Here is a 19,645-nt window from a genome sequence, read left to right as displayed (position 1 = left end):
CACCACAATAAAGAAAAACTTTTTAAATGTATTTAAGATGGAAAAAAGTGTAAATAAGCAAAGGGTGGAATTTTATATAAGATTTCACCTCAGTAAAAACTTTAAAGTAAAATGAGCATTTTAGTGTAACCTCGAGTGTTCCCCGTTTTTTCCATGTGTTCTGTTTAACATTTAAAGATATTTGCATATCCCTGCCTTAATAAACAGTTTTTTTAAAGTACTATCCAGTTAACTTCCTTAGAGCTTCATTTTTTGTAGTAAAAACGGCCAGGTTTTGTAATAGATGGCTTAAATAAAAGATCCAGGAGAGAGCTCCCCTACCCCTTACAACATATGGTAGGTATAGAGCAGTGGTTGGCAAACTCATTAGTCAACAGAGCCAAATATCAACAGTACAACGATTAAAATTTCTTTTGAGAGCCAAATTTTTTAAACTTAAACTATATAGGTAGGTACATTGTTATTAGCTTAATTAGGGTACTCCTAAGGCTTAGGAAGAGCCACACTCAAGGGGCCAAAGAGCCGCATGTGGCTCTCGAGCTGCAGTTTGACGACCACGGGCCTAGGGGCTGTGCCTCCCAACCTCAGGCTGAACCCCAGCCCTGCCTCTGGGGGCCACGGTTCAGAGCAGGACCCTACATCCAAATTGGTGAAAGGACCTGAGCTTAGCCCACAGCCTGGAGTGGCTCAGCCGGACACCCCGTCCCTGGTATGTGAAGTGAGTCTTCCCTGCTCCCAGTCACATCCCTCACCAGCGCTTCCAGCCTCACCCTGTGCGACCCCCACAGAGTCCTCCATCTGTCCTGCCCACCCATGTGGCTCTTTCTCTGCCCCTGCTCGGACAGACATTCTCTTCTTGTCTGTCCACTCCATCCCCTGACGTGCTCACTTACCCCCTGATGAAGCAGGGCACAGGGTCTCCGGCCTTGAGCTGGCTGAGCCATGTGGAGCAGACTCCATAGTGCAGGGGACCCAGCCCATCTAGTTTGGGAAGAGAAGGGGTCAGTGAGGGGCCACTCCAGGGTCACTATGTGGCCCTGCCCCACCTCCCCAGGCTCACCCTGGGTCCGGTATGCCAGCACGGCCACTGTGAGGTGGATCTCCCGTGGGTGGACACTGGGTGCTGAGCTGACGGAATAGTACCGGGGCTGGAGCAGGGGCAGCTGGGTGAGGAGCAGCGGGGCAGGCAGTGCCACCGACGGAAACTGCTCTAGCACCTCCAGCAGCGTGGGGCAGCGGAACCACTTCCACTCCTCGTAGCGCCGGGGGTCCTGGGGGGTGGGGTGCAGGGTGCTGGAACCTTCGTCCTGCCTGCTGACTTCACCTTCTGACCCCACCCAAGCCCAGCCTTCCCCAGCACCTTCTCCGTGCCCAGCTCTTTCAGACCTTGAGCATTCTAGATGCGTTAGTAACTCTGAGCTGGGTCAGCACTTGCTAGCCAGGTAGGCTCCCCTCCCCCCCAGCTCATCCAGCCTCACTAGCCCCTGCTCCCCGCACTGGGTGGCCCCCAACCTGGCTGAGGGTCTCGAGCTCCTGCTGTTCGCCGGGCTCTTCAGCCAGGGTGCTGAGCAGCCGAAGGAGGCGAGGGCTGGGCGGGGAAGTGATGTCCAGGAAGAAGGTGAGAGCCTGGCGCAGCGTGCAGGGGGGCAGCCGGGGGTCCCGCACCCAGCCGGGGGGAGGGCCACCTGGGGGTCGTGCATAGGGGAGCTCTGAGGAAGGGGCAACCGGGGGTCCCGCACCCAGCCGGGGGGAGGACCACCTGGGGGTCGTGCATAGGGGAGCTCTGAGGAAGGGGCAACCGGGGGTCCCGCACCCAGCCGGGGGGAGGACCACCTGGGGGTCGTGCATAGGGGAGCTCTGAGGAAGGGGCAGCCGGACTGGGGTGATGATTGCTTCTTGGAGAGGACATGGGGCCTGAGCATGCCTCGTGTTTTCGGTGACTTGCCCTTGAACAGCGGTGTTGGAACTGTCTGGACAGCCCCCATGTTGCTTCTTTTGGGGCCCCCGGTTGGATTGGGTTGGTCTGGGCTCCTCTACTTCTCCCCACCCAACTTATTTTAACTCCAGGCTCCGGGGGCAGCGGAAGGTAGACCGCATGCCAGCTACAGAGCAGGCTGAGCTTTGGGGAGGAGCCCCGAGGCAGGAGACAGCCTTTAGGCTAGAGGTGTGTGGGGACAGGTTCAGAGATCGGAGCCTCGCTCTGTGGACTGCCCAGCTGAGCGAATGTGGCAACCTTTTGCCAGGTCCTGAACCCAGGGAACCCTGGCACCATGGGCATGGAGCAAGCCCTCAATGCCATGCCTCAGACCGAGCCCCCTCACCAGGGCTGCCCTTCTCCAGCTGCTCCACGGCCACCGGCTCGCCTGGGGGGGGTGGGTCCTCCACACGGCTCAGCAGGGCCTCCACAAGGCCGGGCCGGTTGGGCGGGCAGACGCCGATGTGGTCCCCCGGCTGGTACTGGAACCCCTCCTGGCCTCCAGTGTCCAGGCGCACCAGGATCGTGGCCCGGCTGGGGGTGAGGAGAGGGGAGTTACAGGGAGTGGGAGGCAGAATGTGGAAGGAGGAGGGTGCGGGGGTCTGGGGAAGGAGGGGCTGGGACAGGTGTCGGGGGGAGCCTTCCTCACGTGGACTTGCTGCTTTGCAGGTTTTCCACCGAGAGGACTGTGGCCTGGAACATCTTCCTCCTATGCACGTGGATCAGGCCTGGGGGCAGGGGGTGAGACAAGCCTGAGCCAGGGAGCGGGTGCCTGGGAGTTGGTCCTGGGACCCTGGAGGGTCTAGAGGGCCAGCAGGGTCAGCGGGAGGTCAGGGCGCACCTGGCAGCAGTTGGAGGCCCTCGGCCTGGGCACTTAGCCGGTACCTCTGGCGCTTCCAGCTCCGTTTGGGGCTGAATATGTCCCGGGCAGCGGCCTTGGCATCTTCGCCCACACAGAAGGTCTCGCAGGAGGCCTGAGGGCAAGGTGATGAGGGCTGTGGAACTCAGGGGGGCTGATGGGGGAGGTGGGGCTGGCCTGTTGGGTCCCCAGTTGCCACCTTCCTGGGACTGTGAGAGCAGAGGGGTCCGGGAGTCGGGGGGCACCATCCGAGGCTCACAGACGACTGTGGGATCGGCTGCCATAGTGGCAGGAGGGAGAATGGGACTGAAATGGAGGCTGGGGCTGTGGCCCCTCGATCTTTAGCCCACGTCCTGCCTCGGCCGCTGTGCTAGCTGTCCCTTTGCATGGCTTTCTGTCACAGCCACTAGTTCCGTAATCTGGAGAGCGTTAGTCTCGTGTCCCGAGGAGCACAGTGCTTGGGACATGGTAGCACCCGCTGAGTGTGTCTGCCGTTCTCTGTGTTCAGACCTGCATTCAAGTTCTGCTCTTGTCTTCACAGTAAACTGCCTGTTTCCCTGTCTGTACACCTCAGTAGGTCCGGTGAGGATGACATGAGATACTCTATGTAAAAGGCCGCGGAGGGCTCTCTGGCAGCCTGCTCTGCCCTGCACCCACGCAGGGGCTGGGGGAGCCGCTGGAGCCCAGCCCCAGGAGGGTCGGTATTTCATTAGTTTCTGCTCAGGCACAAACCTGGTGAACCACATGGCCAGCCCCCCGCTTGCAATCCCGGGCTCATCCAGCTGGGTCTCCCCTGTCTTCTCACTCTGCACCGCCAGTCCTGTTAATCTTTCTTTTGTGCGTGTGAAGTCTTATATCTCTTCCTTCCTTCCTAGGCCCCCTCCCTTCCTTCCTTCCCCCACTGCTCCCACCCTCGTTAGCCAGAGCCTTCCTGCTTCCAGCGGGATTCTCCTCCGCCCTCCCTGTGCCTCTAGACCAGGTCCCGAAACTTCCCGTTGGGCCCCTTCTCTTGTCCCATTCCTGACCTCCGGCTGCTCCCTGTGTCTGATTCTGTGGTCTTGTTTTCCATTCCCCTCTTCTCCTCCAATCTGAGCCTGTTTTTCCAGCTTCACCTTCTCCCCAGCAAACCCTCCACCTGTGCCAGGCGGCCTGCCCAGCCCACCTCTGGGACGCCCTCCTCCTCTCCTCCTCCCACCCCTGCTGAGCTCAAGGCCAGAACCCCAGCGGGATCAGCACTGCCCAGAACCCTGTCAGGACTGGGAGAACAAGCCTCCTTCAGGTCTAGGCATGATTCCCAGACCAGGCAGAGCTGCTTCTGCAGGGAGCCCGGCTTAGAAGGCCACAGCCCTGGGACTCACCCCCTGGCACTGCCCTGAGCTGTCTGCCTTCCGATTTCCCTGAGTTTCTGTGCTGGCCTCAGCTCTACACTCACCTCTGCCTAGCCTTCTCTCCATCCTTTCCCTCTCCCTGCGTCCTGCCCCCCCCCGAAGCCCCTCCCTTTGTGCGCCCACTCAGGCCCCCACCTGCCAGGGCCTCTCTGCCCTCTTTTGTCCTGGCCAGCAGCCTCCCATGAGGGCCATGTCATCCACTGGTCAGGACTGAGCCAAAGGAGGGTGGACTTTGGAAGGAACAGGAAGGGACCAAAAAACCCAAAGAGGATTGGGTGGCAGTGGGTCCCTGTCTTAGTATTGCAGGTCTCAGTGGGGAGGTGTCCAGGTCTTAGTGAGTCAGAATTGGGGCCGGAGCAGTGACAGGGGTCAGATGCTGGGACAGGCCCAGGGCTCACCTGGAAGGCGCCCTTGGCCCAGCCGCGGAAGGCCTCCTCCTGGCCGCACAGCTCGTCGCCCTGGCCCAGAGGCAGGAGCCGCTCCCCACCCAGCTCTTCCAGTCGTGTGTCCACCGCGCGAGCAAAGGCGCAGAAGTGGGGGTACGCCCGGGAGCCCAGGCCGAACACACAGAACCTGGGGGCAGGGAGCTGTCACGGGAGCCCACCCCGTTCCAGCCCCTGTGCCCAGGGAACTTGCCCTCCCGCTCGCCTCCCTCCCTGAGGCCCCCAGACCTGAGGGTCCCCAGTGCCCCTGCGCTGTCTGTGTTGCTGGACTCCTGCCTCTTCCGCCGCCAGGAGGTCACCAGCGGGTCTGTGCAGGAGACGCTGTTGAAGCGCATTTTGTAACTCCTGGCAAGAGAGGACAAAGACAAGGGTGACGCAGGGGGCTGGGGACATGACACAGGCCCCGACACAGCCAGGACCCAGCGTCAGGGTCTCTGCATCGGGGACGGGAGAGGCCCTGCCTGGCTGGGCTTTGCTCTCTGGAGCTGTCTCGGGTGGAGGCCGAGGGTCTCCGGGCCTCAGGCTCTGCTCTGCCTCCTTCCCTTCTCTGAAGGACAGTCGCCTCTTAGAGTCCCGGGGACTTCAGGGGGGCAGGTCACAGGAAGGGGGGCTGTGGGAGGCTGTGGTGGGGCGCCAGCGTGTTGGAGGCACAGAGTGCCCCCAGGACCCCCCGCCCCTGACCCCACTCACTTGTGCTGTTCGGGCCGCGGGGAGCTGTTGTAGGGGCCCGACATCTCCATCAGGGCCGCAGCGAAACTCTGCGAGGGGAAGCGTGGGCATCGCGGTTAGTTCGGTTGTAAGTACACGGAAGCTTAGGCCAGCGCCAGGCTGGGCCTTCTTATTATTTGTAACTTTCAATTTGTTTTGAAATTTTCAAAGTGACTTTTTGAGAACATTCCAGAAGCAGGTAAAGTGATAAAAGAGAAAATCTGCCCTCATCTTCCCTCCAGTCTCACCCGAAGGCATGTGAACGCCTGACAGGCATTTGACCATCTCACCCATTTCCTGCTGTCTTATACACATACCTGCATTTATAATTTTTTAAAAAGTAAAAATGGGCCCTGGCCAGTTTGGCTCAGTGGATAGAGCATCAGCCTGCAGACTGAAGGCTCTTGGGTTCAATTCCGGCTAAGGGCCCATGCCTGGGGTTGCAGGCTGGATCCCCAGTGGGGGGCATGCAGGAGGCAGCCAAACAATGATTCTCCCTCATCATTGATGTTTCTATCTCTCCAACCCTCTCCTTTCCTCTCTGAAATCAATAAAAGTATATTAAAAACAAAAACAAAAAACAAAACCACCGGGCATCACAAGTCCTTATGTTTCAGCCAGTGCTACAGGCGGGTCTCCCTGCACTGCCGGGTGCCTGCTGGCACGGACACCTCCCAGGAGCCGAGCCACATTACCGCTGCCACGGCACCAGCTTAGAACTACTCAACCTTTGCGCAGGAAACAGCAAAATGCGGCCACGCCATCGCATCCAGTGTCAGATGCAGATGTATTTGGGTCTGTCAGGTTCGCCATAACTGGCCTGTCCTACCTTAATTTGATTTTTAAAACATTTTGTTGAAGCGCGAAGTACAGACAGAAAATCAGACATGTCATAAACGTACAGCTTTCTAGATTTTCACAAACAGAACAGACTGTGCAATCAGCATCCCCTCAAGAAAAGCCACCGGCGTCCTTTAAGTCACCCAGGTGCCCCTCCCGGCCAGCAGCCCACCCCAAGGGGACCAGCGCTCTCCGGAGCGTGTGCCGCCTCCTTTGGAGCTTTACACAGAGTGAATCCCACGGCCTGTGTTCCGTCGTGTCTGGCTTCTCTCTCTACGTGGCGTTTTGAGTCTCACCTACGTCGTTATGTGGTTGTCATCCGTCCACCCTCCTTACTGGGAGGCGTTCGAATATACCGCAGTTTACTTATCCAGCCTGCCCTTGACAGCCACTTGGGTTATTTCCGGTGTGGGGGTATTATGAACAATGCTGTTGTGAGTATTCTTGTTTGTGCGTTTAGTGACTATATCCCACTTTTATGTGGGGTGTATGCCTAGGTTTGCTCCACTTTTTAAAATTTGAGGCACAGTTTACATACATAGCAATGCACAGAAGTTAAGGGTGTAGTTCCATCCGTTTGGCAGTTAAATAAAAAAGTTAAACATACATCTACCCGATGACCCAGCCATTCCACCCCTGGGTATTTTTCTAAGAGAAATGAAAACATAAGCCCACAAAAGCCTTGCACAGGAATGTTCATAACAGCTTGATTCACAATAGCTGAGCCCTGGACCGGGCCCAAGTGTCCGTCCACAGGAGAGTGGAGAGAAACACGGGGTAGTCACACAGCGACGCTGCTCGCCGCCTGGGACCGCACCCCGAGCCCCCCGCCTGGAGAGGACCTGGGAGCTGGGTGAGCGAAAGAAGCCGGGGTACTGTGTGCTCCCCTTTCCTACCTTCCGAGGGCAGATGAACTAACCGGGGCCAGAAGTCAGAAGGCCTGCCTGTGGGCGGGGTGGGGTGGGAGGGGGAAGGTTGACTGGGAAGGGGGTTGATGGGGGAATCGACAAGGGAGCTTTTCAGGGGGATGGAAATGTTCTAGATCTTGGTAGTGTTGCGAGCCACGTGGGTGTAAATACTTTCATACTAAACAAAAGCTCGTGGTTCTATTTTTCTTTAAAAGGCCTAACCCAGGCAGCATCAGCCTCCTGCTTTAGGCGCGGAGAAGCCCAAGGCAGGAGGGCACCAGGAGTGGATGGGGACAGAGACGCTTGGAAGATGATGGGTAACAGTAAAGGACTGAATGGTGCTCAAGTCTGTTTCTTTCTTTTAATATTTGTTCAGAAAGTGAAAGGTACCTAATCTGCTGACATCTGAACAGGGTTAGTTTCTTCTGTTAAGAAGAAAAAGCTGAAATTGCGTATTAAATGGGGTATTCCTGTTTTCCTCAGTTGTCAGTGTCCCCGAGCAGCCTCACAGACGTGCCTTCAGCGTGTTACACACGTGCACTGGGATGGAAATCACTCGGGGACCCAGTAAAACAGTGATGCAGCTCGAGGGTGGGCCTGGAGTGTGGCCCGTGTAGGTCACACTCTGGGGAACTCTCTGCTCGCCCACGTTCCATCATGGCGGGGGGAGTCTTGCCCAGCCACCCCAGTGTTGATTCTCCCCTCACCCCTTTCCTCAGGCCTCACCTCTCCATTCTCTGGGGGATCCCCATTCCCAAATGTGCTGGTCACCACCAACACCAGCGTCTCGTGCTCAAGGGACACCACGTCATACTCATCCATGCACAGGACCTGGGGATGGGAAGACAGGTGTCCTTACTGCCTGGTCCTTCTCACTCTGGCTTCCCTGGCGGGCAAGACGCAGGCCCCGACTCGGCCCCTGATTCCCTGTGAATCCCCAGGGTCCTTGTGAGCACTGCCTTGTGACCCTCTCCTAGCCTCCAGGGCATATCTGAAGGGCTGCCTCCCTCCAGGTCCCTGCTCTGCAGGCTCAGTCCTACCCGGGGGTCGAAGGCCTTCCGGAAGAGCCTCCCCAGCTGCTGTGCGTAGCTCTGGGCCCGGCCGGTCTCGGAGCCGTACAGGATGGTGGCCTTCACACGCTTGGCCATCACCGTGCCCATGAGTGAGGCAGAGATCTTCACCGCACTGCGGACGAGGGTGGGGTGAGGGGAGCCCAGGCACACAGAGCTGGGGTCCCCCCAGGCGCGTGGGCCAAGCAAGGCCTTGGGGCCCTGAGTGGTAGGCATGGAGGGGCGGTGCCAGACCACCACTGGCTGGGTGCTGGGTGTGGGTGAAGGGCGGCACTCCTGGGGCACCTACTTGGCTACTTCCTTAAAGGTCTTCTTCCTGGTGATGCCGGCACCCTTGGCTCCACTACCCTTCCAGGGATCTGGCTGCAGGGGTGGAGGGGAAAGTGAGTAATGAAAATAGCAGCCCGCGGGGCTGCTTAGTTAGAGCCACCCTGGGGCCAGCCAGTGGGTGAGCACCTGGTAGCGGAAGGCAGGGGACAGGAAATAGTTGACCATCTCCTGATGGAAGACAGGGGTGAGGCTGCCCGAGATGGGGGGCACGATCCAGGCCCAGTCGGCAGGGCAGCCCCCCCTGGCCTTCTGCTCATTCTCCAGGTGCTTCATGAAGGAGGAGGTGGCGGCGTGGTGGTCCACGATGGTCACCTTGGCCAGCTGGGCGAGTGGGGGGGGGTGGCTTAGGCTCAGCCTCCAGGCCCCACCGCTTGTCACCCCAAACCCAACATATCCTGTGTCCTCTCAACCGCACGTGACCCCTACCTGCAGCATACAAGGTCACTCTCAAAGTTCAGCAGACAATAGCAACTCTGCCCCCCAAACCCAATGTCCTAAACTCTCGAGACCCCTTAGAAGTACTCGGCAGGCACTGCGCCCCGCATGCTCTCTGGAATGAGTTTCCAAAATCCAGTGGGTGGCACAGACGTCAGAGCCCAGTGTGGCCTGGGGACCAGAACTGCTGAGCACGCACTGGTCGCTGGGCTCCCAGCACACACAAACCCCGTCGTATTGCAGCGCCCGGACTAGTGTGTGCTGTGCCCGAAATGCAGGCCCTGTGTGCGCCATCATACCTGGCCGTGGGACTCCTTCCCACTGTCCAACTCCTGTGCCTCCCTCTCTGGCAGCCCTGCCCTCACCCTCGCCCTCGGCCTCCTGGCCAGCCTGGGCCTGTGCACCTGGTAACTGTGCAGCACAGCCAAGTTGATCTCCACTGCTGCCTTGTCTTTCCACAGGGACGAGGTTGTCCGGGTGTCCAGGTCCATGCAGACAGCCACATCCTGGGAGCAGAGGTGTGTGCGTTGTAGGTACGGGTTGGGGAGGTGCCGACAGCGTCTTTGCCTCATACTCGGGAGTGGAAGCAGTGAGGGGGGTGGGTGGCCCTCTGGGGGCCCGACTACCTAGTTTGGGGCGGGTTCGGGTCCTTGCTAGCAGGGGCACCACAGAACAGAGACCTTGGGTCAGACCCTTCTCAGCCCTGGGCCTTAATTTCTCATCTCTAAACGGGTCTTCACAGTTTGGGGTGAAGGTCCATTTTGAGAATTTGATGTAAGCGGTGGAACTATAGGTCCTATTCCCAGAAAAGTAACTACATACAGTTAACCCTTGAACAACAGGGGTTCACTTACATGCTGGTTTCCCCAACTCACCCTCAAAGTTCAAACCCGTGATGTTCAAGGGTCAGCTGTACTCCTGGGAGCAGACACACAGCCCTGGTGCTCCCAGGCGCCTACAGCTCTGGCCTAGGAGGCGGCCTGGCCTGCCCATGCTCAGCTCCTCCCGCTGCCGGCATTCTGTGGCTCTGTTTGCCGGGCCGGCACCAGTGCCTGGACCCTCCCCGCCCTCCCGCAGCTGGGGCTCACCTCCAGGATGTTGTAGCGGTGAGGGTCACACAGGTTCCGCATGCCGATCTCTGTGCTCATGTACCAGCCGCTGAACGGGGCCGCAGGGAACTCCAGGCCCCCGATTTCCAGCAGCATGTTGGATACAGCCGGGAGGGCGTACCAGCGCAGGCCCAGGGCCGCGAACCACTCCAGCCTGGGGGTATGGGGCTGGGGTCAGGCCCCTGTGGAGACTTGCCTGCCTGGGCACCCTCGGGGCAGCCCCCTCCGCCACCAGCCCATTCCCTCTTGTGCTCACGTGGGGTGCTCCAGTGGCACCTCGAGGACTAGCTCGGGGGGCACAGTGAAGAGTTCCGGGGGCTCATCTGGGGCCTGGAGCAGCAGGGGCAGCACGTCGAAGCGACCGTTGCCTGGGGTCCAGCCATGCTGGATGCAGAGCTGTGGGCGCCGTTCATCAGCCATCGCCACCCTTCCTCCCAGGCACCCTCAGTAGCTGGATCTCGGTCCCACCAGGGACCCTTCTTGGGCATCACTCATCTTCATCTGGTGAAGTGCCCTCTCCCTGCTTCACTGACCCCTCTTTGACCGCCCCACCCGCACCTCACCCCAGAGCTCTCGCTGGATGGCTGGCCCCTTCTCCACCTGGCTGTGCCCACCTCAGTGATCTCCACGTTGGCTGGGTCCCCTCGCACAGAGCCGTCCTGCTGCCTGTAGCCCGCATAGCGCACTAGTTGGCTGTTCCAGATTCTGAAGTCTCCCCGGCCCGGGGCGCGCTGGGGGAACACTGTGATGGCCGAGCTGACGGGAGAGAACCGGTCAGCCCCAGCCTCTCTGCCGCCCGGGATGGGCCGGGGCTGGCAGGCTCAGACACTCACCGGAGGTTGCCCCGGTTGGTGGCGTACTTGATGTGGCTGCAGATGTAGGTGAACATCTCCTGCGCGGAGCTGCAATCCCGGGCATCAAACACCTGGGCCGGTGAGGCAGGGCGAGAGCAGGTGTGAGGCCAGCCCAGGAGGAGGTTTGGCGGCCGCAGAGAGCAGCGACCTCCACCTGCAGCCTGAAGGCTGGGGGCCACTTGCTGGGAGCCCACTTCTCTCTCCTCTCAGGCGCTTTCCTGACCATTTGCAGCCACACTGACCCTTCCTGCCCTGACCTCCACCGCCCGGATAGCCTGGTCTGCTCCTTAGCCCACCCGACAGGGGAGGGCTTGGCACTTGGTCCAGAGGAGGCACCCGGTCACTGCCCGGGGGAGGGGCACCAAGGGACGGGGAGGCCACCTAGAGGTGTGGGTGGTGGGCCCCCTATTATTCACGGTGCTTAAGCGAAGTCACCGACTCTCCCTGGCACATTGGCGCTGGGGAGGGAGCGGGCGGCGCGAGCTGGCTTTCTGGTGCTAGGAGGAGCCATCCCCAGGGGAGGGAGGCTGGGAGGCCCCTTCTCTGCCTGAGGGCGGAGGAGACTTGTGCTAGTGACAGGGCAGGAGGTGGCAGGGGCTGGCCTGGGGCCAAGGAGGGGTATAGCAGTGAGTGGGGTCAAATATGGAGGCTCTGAGGGGTTCAGATAGGAGCTAGAGCTTTGAACCACTCAAAGGGCTATGCACGCGTCAGGCAGACTGTTCTCATTCTACTTGATGCTCCTTTGGGATTGACTAAGCACGTGGCTTTATTCCAAAGGCTTTGGTGGTCAGTTACAGCCAGGAGACCAAGGTCATGCATTCAGTTCCCCTGTGGGTCAGCTGGCTTCCCTGAGCGCCACAGACTGTCCCAGGCGTGCTGAGTCACGTGGTGGGGCTGTGCCGGAGGGCCTGGGCTGGGCAAGGGCGGGAAGGGAGCAGTGTTTTTGGGGTGAGGGGACTAGTCCGGGCAAGTGAGGCCCGCATGGGAGAGGCAATCTGGGCTTTTCCAGAAGGCGGCTCCCATGGCTCTGTCAGTCCCCAGGGACCATTGCTCAGCTACCCTCACTGACGCCGCGAGGCTGGTGTTTCTCTGCTGCGGCACTGCAGGGGTTTGACTGGGCCAGGGCTTCCAGGGGAGCCAGTCTCTGAGGGAACAGCGGGGATCTTCCCACCGCTTGGGACCCTCCAGGAAGCATCAGGAGCTGCCTGCACCCCTCTTCCTCCTTTTTTGTGTCCCCCACCGCCCATCCTGGGTGCTTGCTAGTCAGCCACACCTGCAGCTTCCCCCACTGGATCCGGCCCACGCAGCGCGGGGCATTGCGCCAGGCCTGCTTGGCCCCAAACACCAGCTCACTCTCCCGCAGCTGGTAGGTGCCTGTGGCCGCCACCTCGGCTTCCACCTCCTGAAGACGCTGCTCATGGGCCTGGGAGCCGCTCCTGCGGAGGAGAGGGGAGCAGAAGGAAGTGGGGGGGGGTGCGGAGAGAGCCCCAAGGCCATGTGGGTGTGGGGGAGGCCCGTGGCACTGAGCTCAGGCTCCGTGTGGGCCGCATTAGGAGGGGATGGGAGTGACCCTGGGGCAGGACAGGGTGGGCTGTGGTGTCAGGTCGGGGTCCCACCTCTTGATGGAGCTGTAGTACTGGTTGATGAAGTCCCTGGCCTGGCTCAGCAGCTGCTCGGCGGGTGGAGAGCCCTGGGGGGGCCGGCTCGGCAGTTTCCGCGGAAATACCAGGGAGCCCAGGCAGCGTCGTGGGGTGCAGGGCCCGTCCTGGGTCGGTGGGGAGCAGAGGTGGAGTGAGCAGGGAGCACATGGGTCAGGGCCAGGTCAGGGTGCGGGAACCAGGGCTCGGGGGCAGAGGGAGGTTGAGTGAAGAGGTGTGGGCTCAGGGCTGGGGCTGAGGCTGGAAATGGGGTGAGGTTGGGCTGGGTGAGGGCAGGACTTGGGCCAGGGCTGGAGCTCGGAGTCCCCAGGTCCCCTGCCTTCCCTTAGCTCCTCCGGTTCTTCTTAGTCTTGTCTCCTGGCCAGTTTAGGAGGGACCAGACCTCAGCCGATTGGGTGGGGACTCCCCTTACCTGCTGAGCCTGGGCACTCAGGGTGTCATAGGTGATGCTCCCCACCTCCCAGTTCTTCACACGAGGGAACCTGGGCCCCTCCGGGGGCCGGGTCAGCGGAGGGCTGTTGGGAGCGGGGAGTGTGTTTCCTTTTAGATGAACCCAAGGCCCCAACGACAGCACCAATACTCCCATTGGTTTGCTGCTTTCTTACATTTTCTCTCCCTTCACCACAACCCTAGGAGGTAGGCAGTATCTGCATCCCATTCACAGAGGAGGGACCTACTGGAGGCTCAGAGAAGTTAAGTATCTTGCCGGAGGCCACACAGACAGCGCTGGCCCTGTCCACACACAGCCCCCTGCCCCCCCGACTTGGGGCTGCTGGGGTTGAACCCAGGTGTCCAGCGGTGTTCTAGTGCTGAGCCCCCAAGCCCCTGGCCCAAGGCTGGGTCCTCATCCCCCTGCTGGGCCCACTTCACCTCTTCTGAACAGGGGTGTCCAACCCCCCGAAGTTGCAATGAGCTCTACATTGAAGTTGCAGAGGCCCGTGCCCAGCAGGGATTCTCAGCCCAGATTTCCCTCCTCACTCACACCCCTCCTGACAGTAGCCATCGTGTGAAGGGAAGCCTCCGTGGCCTTATCACTTCCTCCCAGAGCCGCCAGGCCAGCCCCCGGGAGGAAGGGAGGGCCTCAGGCCGCCAGTGCGCCTGTGCGGAGACCTTCCCCGGAGCTGCCTGTAGCCCAGCACCCTGCCAGCCGGGCTCCCCACCTGGACTCCAGTTTCCTCCTGCCAGGGACCTCTGCCCCAGGGACGCCCCTTCTGGGGCTGCCCATTACTTTTGGGGTTGATGGCCATGAGGAGGAGGGCCTGGAGCAGGGGAAAAAGACCTCAGTCTCCCACCCCAAGGACCTGTGCCCTGGCTCTCCCTTCCCAGGAGACCTGTCTCCTTGGTCTCCTGTAACTACCTCCCGCCCCTGACCCCCACCTCCAGCAACTTTCTTCTGTTCAATCATCATCCTGTTTGTGGAAGACTTGTCCTGAGCTGGAGGCTGACAACAATCCCATGGAGTAGGTACGCTACATCCCCATTTTATAGGACGAAGGCTCAGAGAGGTTAAGTAACTTGTTCAAAGTCAAACAGCTCTTGGCAGCAGAGCAGCATTCAATCCTGGTAAGCGGGTGCCCTTACCTCCGACTTTCACCTGCTGCCTGCTGTCCCTGATCCTGGCCTCTTGTGTGAGTGCCCCTCACGTCCTAACCCTGACGGCCCTGTTCTGTCCTCACCGACAGCCCTTTGGCACTGGCACTGGCCCTCCTGGCTGGGTTGCAGGCTCCAGCCCTTCCAAACCCTGTGTTCTGGCTCTCCTGTCACCTGCCCCTGGCTCACCTGGGGTCTGGCGCAGGCAGGGGTGCGGGTGCGGTTGCTGGTGTCCAGCTGGGCTCGGATGCCGCAGGGGAGGCTGGGCCTTGCTTGCCGCACAGGCTGAGGCCCAGCCCCAGCCCCAGGCCGCAGGGTGGCCCAGGCTCCTGGCCCACGCTCTTCAAGTTGCCCATGTCGACCTCGCTTCAGCTCTGCGTCTCTGAGCAGAGCCCGGCCTTTTCCTTAGGAAGGGGAGGGGGCTCCCCGGTGCTGGCCCTCGCCCCGCCCCTGTCCACACACAATGGGACAGGAACAAGGCAGCTGGGAGGCTCTAAAGCCTCGGGCTCCATGCCCGCCCGCCCACAGGGTGGGGAGCGGACGCCTGGGTTCCGCTCCAAGGACTAGGGCTGATAAGTGGGAACCCAGGTGTCCAGCTGTGTTCTGGGGCTGGAGTGCAGGAGCTGGGGGATGGAGGGGGTGCGGGGGCAGGGGATGGCAGAATGGCCAACCAGAGGGTCAGAAAGGCTCTTCAGTGGTGTCTGACCAGGGAAGACCTTGAACCTGGCCCTTGCCGTGCCCTGAAGAGTCCTGTGGAAGGTGAGCACTATGTCAGCAACAAGGGATGAGTCCCAGACACTTAGTGACCACAGGGACCTCTAGGGCCCCCTCAGGCACTCTCCTTCTCCACCTTCCCTACATCTCAGTGCCGCCCAACCCGGCCTTTGAGTCCCTTAGGGATATCGACCCAGCAGGGATGTAGTGACCTTTTGTCCTTGAGTCTGGCATTAGGGCATCCCTTCCCCTCCCAGCCCCAATTTCCTGGAACCCTGCCCCCCTGTGACTCAAGTGGGGAACACAAAATTGCAGGAAGCTGCCATCCAGGGCCTCCACCCCCTACCCTGTCATGCAGTGACGTATGTTTCCCTGGGGGTGGTAGATCCAGTAGTCAGGGCTGAGGCGGGGCTGCCCACTGGGGAGACCTTAGAGCACTAGCAAGAGAATGGAGACAGGGAAACCACAATTCCCAGAATGCAGATGGTGCACCCCAGCACTCTCCAGACACCTCGGAGAGTAGTGCATGCTGGGATTTGTAGTTCCAAGACATCTGTGGCCTGGAGAAAGGCCATAGGCTGGGGCATCTGGATCTATAGGGGTCCAAGCCATGTGGATCTGAGATCACAGAGACCAAGAGAAACTGCAAGAAAGAAATGGAAGTTGAGAGACAGGACAGGCAGAGACTAGGAGGGGCAGACAGGCAGACAAACAAACAGATTTGTGTTGGCTGGACTCCTTTGGAAAGCAGTGGAGGCTAGATTGGGGTGGGCCTGATGGGGGGGTGGCTGGCGGATCAACCGGAAGGAAGGGGTGTGCTGTGAGCTCTGGGGTCACAACAAGAAGGTAGGGTCTGCCAGCTTGGAGGGAGGAGGGTGGGGGGGGCCTTATAAACTTGGGCAAACCTGAGCTCCTAGAGCAGGGGTGGGTAACCCCTGGCACGCGTGCCAAACATGGCACGCCAGTAACTTTTGCTGGCACAATCTTATAATCTTATAATCTTCCATTTACAATTTTTTTCTTAATATCGACTTTTTTTTTTAAAAAAAGAAGAAAACATCAAATTTAATTTAAATTAAAAAAATCAGAAATTATCTGGAAAAAACAATGGAGCAAATCAACTCCTAAAAAAGAGGGCTGTTTTTGTGATCACATTTATTAGAAGGGTTGGAGAAAAATAAAAATGCCATTTAGCTTCAGTTTCTTCCACATCTCCCAATATCATATTTAAATGTTGATCATAAGCATGTAATCTACCTCTAAGCTCTCTGTCATTTCTCATTTTCACATAAATTCGCTCATCCAGGCTGAGCCTGATAAGATCCAGGGGCTCTTCTACAGTGTTGGTAGTTTGTTGCTGGTCCACGTCGTCCGCCATGTTTCAAACCCTGCCGACTTTTTTATTTTTCAGATAAATTCAGTGTAGGTGCATCTTAGATAAATAAATAATCATACATAACATGTATACATTAAAAGAGAAATGTATTTTTCATCATCATATACTGTGTTTTTGTCACTTGAATTTTATTATTTCTTCAAGGTTCTTCACATACGTACACCTTAAGAGATATCAAGTAGGCATAACATGTTCTCAAAAAATTAGGGTTGGCACGCCGAAGAATTTTGAGTCAGAGATTTTGCTGGTTTTGGCACGCACTCACAAAAAGGCTGCCCACCCCTATCCTATCTCAGCAAAGAGCAGACGAGGGGCAGAAACATGAGGTTTGTGTTAAGTCCAGACCTGGTCCCAAGGCCCTGGAGCTCGAGACCCCACCCCACCTGCCCCCTTTCCCTTGAGGCAGGAGATGGCACCCAGGCCTCTCCTCTTAGACATTTTCACCCCCAATGGCTGAACAACAGACCCCATTTCTGGTTCTCATTCAGCCACCACCTAGTAAGTGTGCATGACTTTTTCCAGATTCCAGTTAATGGAACTGTGGCTGCCTCCTCAGGGACAAGCTGATAGGCGTCAGCTACGGAGGTCCTCCTGACCTTTTGCCTGCACCACTGACCACCGTCCCTCCCTGACCTGGGGGCTCCCCTCCCCTCTGTGTTCCACAAGGCTGTCAAATTCACCTCAAAAGCAGGGCTTACCTCATGCTTTGGCTCACCCTGAAATCTTTAATCTAAGGCCAAAGCCACTTCAACTCATTGGCCTGGCCCTCAATTTTCCAAGCGCATTGCTCACACCCTCTGTTTTAGACAAACGGGCTTCCTCACGGATTCCCAAACAGTCCTGTGCTTTCCTGCCTCTGGGCGCTTGCCTATGCTGACCTCTCCCTTTGCCCTCTGACTAATTGGAATCTTTCTTCCTCTTCCTTGTGGCTCAGCCTGGGCAGTTCTGGACGCGTCCTGCCCAGATCTCCCTTCAAGAGAGAGCTTGCTGCAGGAGGTCCAGGTGGCTGACAGCTCCAGCTGCAATGTCTTCAGAATCTGCCCAGCGTGCACCCCAAGGCCCGTGCTCCTCCAGAAGCTCCAGGGGGTCAGCGAGCCCCAGGAGGCTCACGGCTCCACGCCTGTCCAGCGGGGCTCCTCTGCGCCGGCCTCTGCAGAGCTCCCGTTGGCCTGGCAGAGAGCTTTGCGGAGCTCACTCTGGTCTGAGGCTCTCCCCACCGGACCCTGCTCCTTCCCTCTCTCCTTTCACAGATGTCAGACCTGCATCCCATTCCAGAGATGTTCCCTGCCCCCTGTCATCGTTCACAGGCATTACCCCCGTCATTCTCTTGTGCCTCTAACTCCTTCTCAAGGTGCTTCCAGAGGGCTCTGTCCATACCCAGCCCCAGTATCCTTCCCCTGGGAGGCCTTGCCAGCACCCCCTCTCCATGTTCCCCAGGCCACGGAGCATCACTTGCTTGGTTCCTCCTGGGGTGGTTTTGGGGCAGTTTGCTCTGCATCTGGAATTTCTCTCCTAAATGACCATGTGTGCTCTGGAATAACAGATCAAGTGCTGCTCATGTGGGAGGCTGCTGGGCCCCAGGACTCTGCACGGAGTAGGTGCTTTGTGAACACTGGCTTGTTTCACTGCAGATGTGTGTTCTGGGGCCACCGAGAAGGGAATTGGCCGAGGCTGGACAGGGTCTGTGTGGGCAAAAAGAAGGGCCCGGCTGGTGAAGGTGATGGCCCCAAGAGGGGCATTCTCTGGCCACAGGGAGGTAGGGGACGATCCAGCACAGCTTTACTGGTGGCAGGGGCCAGCTAGTCCTGAACTGGTCCTGATCTGAACACAAGGAGCCACCACCTGGGTTTTAGGAAGAGGAGGAGAAAGTCAAGGTAGAGACAGAGGAAGTTGAAGGTGGATGCTTTCTCTTTGAGGACTTTTCCTCCTTCTACTTGTCCTGGGGCTGTGGCCACACTGTCCCAAGTGTCCTAAATGCCATCAAGGGACTATGCCATTCCTGGCAGTTGTTGATTCTTCTGCTTCTGGGAGGGCTTTCTCTCCCCTCCGCAGGACCCTGCCCAGTTCTCTCTGTCTTCCTTGCTCTTTGTCAGCCATCCTGCTAGGGCATTTAGGCCTCTGCATCCCAGTGGCTGAATGCTCTTCTCAGTACTTGCATTTTAAAGAGTAATTTCTGAAAAAATTTTTTTCAAGACCTACAGATTTGAAGCCCCACGGATAGGAAAGAGCTTTAACGTTAAATGGTGGGATGTCAAGCTGGTAAGGGCGTTGGAGAGGATCTTTGGGAACCTAGCCCTTTGGTCTCTGACAGCGCCTGTGTCTTCTGCCACTGGGGAGGCTGGCCTAGACCCCAGCCCCCATCGGCCCTGGTAGATGAGGGCGACAGACCCTCTGTGGGTGAGTATCCAGGACCCTGCTTCCTGCTCCCTCTGAGGGTGGCAAACCTGGCTCCAGCCTCCCTTTCAGAGCACAGGGCTGGGTGGTGTTTGAGGTGGATGCTCTGACCTTGGGGGAGGGGAGGCCTTGGCCACAGGGGTGTGTGTGGGGCTGTGGGGGCTGTGGAGGGTGGCGGGTGATGGGAGCGGAAGGCCCTGGCTCTTTATAGCCCAACCCGGGGTTGTTCAGTGTGAGCTGGAAGTGCCCCACCCTCCCCACTATGAGCAGCTTCCTTCCTGCCCGCTGGCAAGGCCTGGGTGGGGAGCGAGGGGACAGGAGGGGAGGGAGGGGGGAAGTGGGCAGAGGGGAGGGGATCAGCCCTCTTTGACTCAGGATATAACTCATGCTGCATTGTGAGATCAGGCCCAGAAAGGTTTGCTCAGCTTCCAGGAGCTGGGCATTTGGGGAGAGGCTTTGGGCAGTGTCTGGCTGTCTGGGGCTCAGGCAGTGGAAGGCGCTGCCTGTCTGAAAGGGACTCCTGGCTGGCACTGTGCAGCCATCCAGCAGCCCCGGTCCTTCTTGAGGCAGCCACATGGGGGCAGCAGAGAGCAAATGAGAAGAGATTGGAGCAGGGGCCTGGGCCCTGACACCCTGAGACAGACAATGAGACCAGGGTGAGGGAGGGCTAGTGTGGCCCCTGCCTGGCACGTTGGGCTGGTGAGTCAGCCCAGCCCTCTAGGACCCTAAGGTGGTCTCACTAAGCCTGAAATTCCTGACGACGACTCTGTGATCAGCCCACCCGACAGGAACCGGGGTACCTTCCCTTGAGAAACCTCCCTGCTTCTGCACAGACCACTCAGAGTGTGGTGTACTGAAGACGCAGAGAGCCAACCCCATGAGGCAGCTTCTGGGGAGGCGTGGGAGGCAGTGCAGGGGCCCCCGTCCCACAGGGGGGCTCCGAGGGCAGATGGCCCCTGTTTGTTCTGGAACTC

General features: G+C 58.8%; 1 protein-coding gene and 1 pseudogene across 1 annotated transcript in view; both read right to left on the bottom strand.

The window, feature by feature from the left end:
• The window catches only part of NOS3 (nitric oxide synthase 3), a 28,253-nt gene extending 13,672 nt beyond the window's left edge, over positions 1 to 14,581 (bottom strand). Inside the window, exons 1-22 of the mRNA XM_015566225.1 lie at positions 14,357 to 14,581; positions 12,990 to 13,092; positions 12,536 to 12,684; positions 12,193 to 12,355; positions 10,899 to 10,990; positions 10,680 to 10,821; positions 10,322 to 10,461; positions 10,045 to 10,219; positions 9,361 to 9,462; positions 8,648 to 8,842; positions 8,481 to 8,554; positions 8,162 to 8,306; positions 7,848 to 7,952; positions 5,356 to 5,423; positions 4,894 to 5,010; positions 4,621 to 4,795; positions 2,817 to 2,949; positions 2,625 to 2,703; positions 2,322 to 2,509; positions 1,513 to 1,685; positions 1,061 to 1,271; positions 894 to 981 (exon numbers count right to left, since the gene is read on the bottom strand). Coding sequence (XP_015421711.1) covers positions 894 to 981; positions 1,061 to 1,271; positions 1,513 to 1,685; positions 2,322 to 2,509; positions 2,625 to 2,703; positions 2,817 to 2,949; positions 4,621 to 4,795; positions 4,894 to 5,010; positions 5,356 to 5,423; positions 7,848 to 7,952; positions 8,162 to 8,306; positions 8,481 to 8,554; positions 8,648 to 8,842; positions 9,361 to 9,462; positions 10,045 to 10,219; positions 10,322 to 10,461; positions 10,680 to 10,821; positions 10,899 to 10,990; positions 12,193 to 12,355; positions 12,536 to 12,684; positions 12,990 to 13,092; positions 14,357 to 14,523 — 2,984 coding nt within the window. The 5' untranslated portion in view covers positions 14,524 to 14,581. The remainder of the gene's footprint in view (positions 1 to 893; positions 982 to 1,060; positions 1,272 to 1,512; positions 1,686 to 2,321; positions 2,510 to 2,624; positions 2,704 to 2,816; positions 2,950 to 4,620; positions 4,796 to 4,893; positions 5,011 to 5,355; positions 5,424 to 7,847; positions 7,953 to 8,161; positions 8,307 to 8,480; positions 8,555 to 8,647; positions 8,843 to 9,360; positions 9,463 to 10,044; positions 10,220 to 10,321; positions 10,462 to 10,679; positions 10,822 to 10,898; positions 10,991 to 12,192; positions 12,356 to 12,535; positions 12,685 to 12,989; positions 13,093 to 14,356) is intronic.
• Positions 14,582 to 15,505: 924 nt separating this feature from the next.
• LOC102764089 lies at positions 15,506 to 16,674 on the bottom strand (annotated as a pseudogene).
• Between the last annotated feature and the right edge of the window lie 2,971 nt (positions 16,675 to 19,645).

The sequence above is a fragment of the Myotis davidii genome, unplaced genomic scaffold (genome assembly GCF_000327345.1).
Source record: "Myotis davidii unplaced genomic scaffold, ASM32734v1 scaffold762, whole genome shotgun sequence".
NCBI lineage: Eukaryota > Metazoa > Chordata > Mammalia > Chiroptera > Vespertilionidae > Myotis > Myotis davidii.
Note: the sequence above shows the minus strand (reverse complement) of the source record. Positions and strands in the feature narration are given on the sequence as shown.